The sequence below is a fragment of the Paramisgurnus dabryanus genome, chromosome 23, assembly GCF_030506205.2.
Source record: "Paramisgurnus dabryanus chromosome 23, PD_genome_1.1, whole genome shotgun sequence".
Classification (NCBI taxonomy): domain Eukaryota; kingdom Metazoa; phylum Chordata; class Actinopteri; order Cypriniformes; family Cobitidae; genus Paramisgurnus; species Paramisgurnus dabryanus.
The window spans coordinates 7,361,059-7,367,986 of NC_133359.1; the positions used below are offsets into that span (position 1 = coordinate 7,361,059).

Genomic DNA, 6,928 nt, shown 5'->3' on the forward strand with positions numbered 1-6,928 from the left:
TGGCACACTTTAGGCCCCTTAGTGCCAATTTGGCATCTTTTAAATGCCACGGCCTACCTGAGCATTGTTTCTGACCATGTCCATCCCTTTATGACCACCATGTACTCATCCTCTGATAGCTACTTCCAGCAGGATGTCGCAAAGCTCGAATCATTTCAAACTGGTTTCTTGAACATGACAATGAGTTCACTGTACTAAAATGGCCCCCACAGTCACCAGATCTCAACCCAATAGAGCATCTTTGGGATGTGGTGGAACGGGAGCTTTGTGCCCTGGATGTGCATCTCACAAATCTCTATCAACTGCAAGATGCTATCATATCAAAATATGAGCAAACATTTCTAAAGAATGCTTTCAGCACCTTGTTGAATCAATGCCATGTAGAATTAAGGCAGTTCTGAAGGCGAAAGGGGGTCAAACACACTATTAGTATGGTGTTCCTAATAATCCTTTAGGTGAGTGTACTTTTGCATGCATGTATATTTTTTGCAAACCTTTTTTTCTTTTTTATCACAGCCTCACATTCATTATCAACATTAAATCAAGTATGCCATCTAACCTTACTGCCGTTAGACGTTTGCTAGGGTGGGTTGATCCTGAGTCAGTTAAAAGTGTTGTTATGAAGTCTTTACATTAAATGCCCAGGTCAGCACTACTGTGCTGCTGATTCTGAAACAGTTGTGCGCTGTGTTAAGTATGTATAAAGGTCAGACAAGAGCTCAGATGCTCCATATGAATGGAAGAACACGCTGGGCGCCTGACGGCAAACAGTTTGTGTCTATAAATTACGTTATCACACTCCTTCTGTTGCAGAGCAAACACATGGACCTGGGAGTGAGATGCACTGTATGAGTTCTGCCAGTGATTATGATGAGTCAATTAAATGCATTCACATGCTGCCTTGAGCTTGTCAAGCAAGATTTCTTTATAAAGGTGAAGCTTTTGTGATGTTTATGTACAGTACTGTGCAAAAGTCTTAGGCCACCATGCCATAATTAGATTTGTTGTTTTTGCAATGTTATAGTGATCAGATATAATTATTTCTCAGCTTCTTTATTAGAATACAACCAGAAAATACAGAAAATGTGTATGTAGTATTAAAACAGTATAAGCCAAAGTGTCAAGTATTTAAGGTAAACTCCCCTTTCAAATCCTAATTCTAATAGAAAGACTTCAGGACTTCAGTCTCCTCAAAAAAGTTCAAGATGTGTTTAGTGCCAATAGAGGTCACACTAAATACTCACCGATGCCTTAAGAAAACATTTAGTTTCGAAAATATTACGTATATATTTCCGGTATTTTCTGTTTGTATGTTAATAAAATAGATTGAAAAATAAATATGGATGGACATAAAAATTTCTAAAACAACAAGTCTGGTGGTGGTGACCTAACCGTGGGTTCACACCAGCCGCGTTTGAGCCATCAAAATCACGTCTACCGCATCTGTAATCACGTCACTATTAGAGCAAGCTCCTGATTGGTTAACGCGGTGCGTTTGTCCGCCAAAGTTCAAATGTTTCAACTCGCGCGTTTGCTGCGGCAACGCTAGACGCGTGAATGAGGCGGAATCGCGCCTACCGTGCCGCGCTAAACGCCTCATTCGCGCCGCGAGACCTCCAGACGCGCGTCAACGCGTCTTCACATTGACTTAACATTGAAATCACTCGCGCTTGACGCCTTTACCGTGGCTGGTCTGAACGCAGCATAACTGTGGGTTCACACCAACCGTGTTTGAGGCGTCAAATTCGTGACTACCGCGTCTAGTTTGCCGCTTGAACATTTTGAGTTTACTCGCTTCATTCGCGTGTGAAATTCTAGTCATCGAGACATTCACGTGGAAATTTGTGTCATGGGAGGGGCTTCTGCGACTCCAGTCACTTTCTGTAATCACGTCACTACTATAGCAAGCTCCTGATTGGTCAACGCGCCGCATTTTTCCGGCAAAGTTAAAAATTTTCAACTCGTGCGTTTACCGCGGCAACGCTAGACGCGTGAATGAGGCGGAATCGCGCCTACCGTGCCGTGCTAAATGCCTCATTCGCGCCACAAGACCTCCAGACGAGCATCAACGCGTCTTCACATCGACTTAACATTGAAATCACTCGCGCTTGACGCCTCTACCGCGGCTGGTCTGAACGCACCATGAGACTTTTGCATAGTACTGTACATTTGTACGTTTTCCAATTTCTCAAAAAACAAATATATGTAAAAATAAATATTGTAAAAAGGGGAACAACACTTAATCTATAAAGTTTAAACAACGCATGACATACTTGTAAGTGGAGCACAAACACTTTAACGCAACACAAACACATTCAGTGTAAATCCTATATTTAACATGATTTTAAAGCAGGTAAGGTGTAGCTGGACACTTACTGTGGCTGGCTCATGGTGTGGTCTGCTGCTAAAGCTGTATGGACTTCCTCTTTCTTGTCTCAGATGGGAGCTCTGGTTGTGCTAGACAGAGGCGATTTCACTCATACCAAACCTGTGGATAAAATGAAAACACTCTATATTAAAATCACAAAAAGTTTTACAACTATTCTGTAAAAAATGTATAATACACAGCAGTGGCGGCTGGTGACTTCTTTTTTGAGGGTGGCCGATGCGAAGCTCGTCACAACATGTATGTAGCCCGTCATTTGTGTTGCTCGTCATTTCAAAATATCCGGTGCGTCATGTAAACTTGATATCAAAATACGTGCCTGCTGCAGACGCATCTAAAGAGTTTATGATAAAAGTGACGCTCGCGTTTGCCAGATACTCACTTAATGTCATGTGTAATCACAAAAAATTTTCTTCAAGAAAACATTTGCTTAGTATTTTTGTCTTGTTTTCAGTAAAAATATCTAAAAATTCTTAAAATAAGATGCTTTTTCTTGATGAGCAAAATGACCCAAGAAAATAAGTCTAGTTTTTAGACCAAAAATATCAAATTTAAGTGATTTTATGCATAAAACAAGCAAAAAATTTGGCAATGGGATAAGCACATTTTTCTTGAATTTAGTGTTTAAGAAAAATGTTCAAGATTTTTTGCTTACCCCATTAGCAGATTTTTTGGCTTGTTATATCTTTGACCATTTTAAAAAAGGTTTTCCTTACAGTGTAAATCATATTCTTGAAGTTATTGTCAGTGTTTGAAATTCCTACATATGCATGTGTGAGCTGAGTGTACTGTGCTTCATTCACATTTAGTAATAACCCTGAGTCAAGTTATAAAGGGAAAAAAAGGATAATATTGTACAAACAGCATGATTTTCGGCAGGGTAAGCATTACACAAGACTGCCTGCGCTCGCCTTTTTCATGTCAAAGTGCGATGAAGTTGTCAGCCTTGATACGGACAGGCATCAATAAACAGAATGGTCTGTAGCGCCCGTTTACCATCTGCTTCAATCACCGAAGCGTCGTGATGAAAGCTTCGTTTATTGAAGCAGATGTCAGCTCTGTGCTTGACAAACACCGGCATATCAAACTCTGGAGTTTTAGAAGAAGTACAACTGCAGGCTGGGAAATGAGGTGAAACTCACAAATTATATTAAACCAAATAAGACACACCGGACACAGATATGTGAGACAGGGAGTCTCTGGGGCGAGGAAGATGGAAAAATGTGAGGCTTGGTTTACACTGTATGGAAAGTGAAGGATTCTAGCTGTGGTAATGAACAAGAAATAATAGCATAAAAATAAACAACATTAACAAACATCATACATCATGCAGACTTACTTTTTATTTTTAACACATTAAAAATGAATAACACAAATGTAAATAAATAACAAATCAAAATAAATCATGTTTAAATCAAACGTATATTCAATGTAGTCACCCTTTACCTTTACACTGTCAGAAAAAATGATTTTCTTATTTAGTATTTTTGTCCTGTTTTCAATAGAAATGTCTAAAAATTCTTAAATCAAAATGTTTTTTCTTGATGAGCAAAATGACCTAAGAAAATAAGTATAGTTTATAGACAAAAAATATACAATTTAAGTAAATTTAAACTTAAAACTAGCAAAAATATCTGCCAATGGGGTGAGAAAAAAAATCAAAAAAAAAAAAAATTAGTTTTCTTTTTTCTTAAACACTTAATTTAAGCAAAATTTTCTCACCACATTGGCAGATAATTTTGGTTATTTAAGGCACAAATTCACTTAAATTGTATAGTTTTTGTCTAAAAAATATGACTTATTTTCTAAGGTCAATTTGCTCATCAAGAAAATACATCTTAATTTAAGAATTTTATTTCTACTGAAAACAAGACAAAAATACTAAGTAAGAAAATCATTTTTGCAAAAGTTGCATATTAGTACCTCAAAGGTACCAAATGTATACATATCTGTACCTAATAGACTTTTTTAAAGAATACAGCCCCTTGAGACCATTTTTTTTCCGGCAGAAATGTTACTTTTGACATTTTAGCAAGCAGCTTCTTAATGTCTCATCCTGGGATGCTTTTAAAACCAGGTTCATATATCTTATTTCTTCTTTATTCAGTCCAAGTTATTCATTTCTATTTTATCCAACAAAGTTTAGTTTTGTAATGAAAGAAACGCATTTTTGCACAAGCACATTTTTGTCTGCAAAATACATTTTGGACCTTTAGGCAAACATCTTCAGATTTAAAGGTATAAGATCAAAAGAAATAATCTACTCTAAACTTTTGAATGTTGGTGTATAAAATCATATACACTGCAAAAAATGACTTTCTTATTTAGTATTTTTGTCTTGTTTTCAGTAGAAATATCTAAAAATTTAAGTGAATTTGTGCTTAAAACATGCAAAAATATCTGCCAATGGGTTGAGAAAATTTAGCTTAAATTAATCTTATTTTTAGATTTATTTCTCACCCCATTGGCAGATCTATTTGCTTGTTTTAAGCACAAATTCACTTAAATTGTATATTTGTTTTTCTAAAAACTAGACTTATATTCTTAGGTCATTTTGCTTATCAAGAAAAAAACATCTTAATTTAAGAATTTTTAAATATTTCTACTGAAAACAAGACAAAAATACTAAGTAAGAAAGTCTTTTTTTGCAGTGTATTAAGTTTTTAATGAAAGGGAGAGCGGGGCTAGTTGTCACATGCATGGGAATTCTCATAAGAGCTAGCTATAAAGATTAGTTAGATGTGTTTTTTTTTAAATAAATGTTATGGATGGTTGTCATGTGTTTTCCATGTTTAGTGTTTTTTTTTTTAACAATTTCTGTTTGAAAAATTCTGTAATGTAGTAATATGTAATTTTTTATACATATTAGTCCTGCCTAGACTTAGTCTCTAAGTTTTAAATCATGTAATGCAAAAACATTTCAGAACCTTTATTTGTAAAAAGCTATGATCTGAATATAATAAATTATTTTGACTGATTTAAATGATTCTTTACATGAACGCGCATTTGATATGTTGTTGATCACGTGTCCAAAGAGCTATGAAACCATCCCTAATGAAAAGAATGTCAAAGTTTTGTGGATGAGCAGCATGGCCCCGATGCCATCACATTGCAAGTTTGCCACTGAACTTGCTCAAATCGAAAAATGCACGGACAACACAGTCAGGCAAACACACACAAAAAAGACACAGAGTTGATTCTTTAAGAAACATGGCGAAGGAACCATTTCATCTTATTTTGATTCGCTTCTCCACGCGACAGCTGCAACGAGATATCACTGAGGAAAGAAGTCATGGATGTGAGATATTTCCTAATAGATTGCAAGCTAATACGCGTGAAACCAGAAGACGTGTCACGCTTTTCTATTTATTTAACAGGCCTAGAAAAGCCTGTTAAATGATTGAAGTCGATTCTTCATGAAAGCGCCACGAAACACGACGCATCACCATAACAGCTCACGATTTCCATTCAGTCGAGTAAAATAACACGCCACGCACTCGCTAAACAAACCAAAATGGAAATCTGCAGGAAGAAAAAAATATGCAACACACCAACGCTCGTCACCAATGGCTAACCTACCTTTATCGATTTACATCGTTGAAACTTTAATCGTGTCTCCCATGCGCTCCTGGTTACGATAACGTCTCCCTTTTGCCAGTAAAGGGGCTCGATGCGTGAAGGCTTCTTCAACCCTTGGCAGTTGTGCAGTGGCCAAGCATCCGTGTTGCTGCTTGTTTCGCGAATAAGGCGCACGATGAGCGACACCAAACCGTAACGCAAGCATCGTCGCTCACCGAGAGGATTGAAAGAGTCCGCCACTATCCATACAACCACAGAAAGGCATCGTATTTGAGACCGGAGGTGTGCATCTTGTGTGTGTGTGTCGTGTATATACACCGCGCCTGCTCGGTCTACATTGGGCTTCCCTCCTCAAATCACGCCAGGGATTTGATCTCCATCTGATGGACAGCAATAGAGGAGCTGTCCAGGTGCTGAAACGGCGATTCGATTACGCGCTATTGGATGGAACGCTATTCAAATGAAGACAGATCGCCAAAATCTCAAGTGCGCCAAATGTGGTCGTAGTATCATCGACCGAATGTCTAACACCTACAACTCGAGTTGGGTCCGTTATGTCGGAGATGGGAGGGGGGTTGTTTCATTACGTAGAGAAAACGCGTTTCTATTGGTTTGCTGTCTGATAGGGAGATGTTCATCGAGTAAACGCATATATCAAAAAACCTTCCTGCCCACTGAAGTGTGAGTGAGGAGTCTGTACAGTCATATTGGTGTGAGTGTATGTCATTCAGAGAGAGAGAGAGAGAGAGAGAGAGAGAGAGAGAGAGAGAGAGAGAGAGAGAGAGAGAGAGAGAGAGAGAGAGAGAGAGAGAGAGAGAGAGAGAGAGAGAGAGATTTTGTCAAGCACTCTAACATTGAAGAAATTACAATAATCGTGACATCACTACTAAAATACTATCAAAGTGCTATCAATTCACACTAATAAAGCCACTCTACTGCTAGTATACTATCACAGTACTGTCA

General features: G+C 37.8%; 1 protein-coding gene across 2 annotated transcripts in view; it reads right to left on the bottom strand.

The window, feature by feature from the left end:
• Positions 1-6,655, bottom strand: part of tmem266 (transmembrane protein 266) — a 64,519-nt gene extending 57,864 nt beyond the window's left edge. For both annotated transcript variants that reach the window (XM_065292111.2, XM_065292110.2), the window contains exons 1-2: positions 5,966-6,655; positions 2,377-2,488 (exon numbers count right to left, since the gene is read on the bottom strand). In XM_065292111.2, the coding sequence (XP_065148183.1) occupies positions 2,377-2,390 (14 nt within the window). In that variant the 5' untranslated portion in view covers positions 2,391-2,488; positions 5,966-6,655. The remainder of the gene's footprint in view (positions 1-2,376; positions 2,489-5,965) is intronic.
• Between the last annotated feature and the right edge of the window lie 273 nt (positions 6,656-6,928).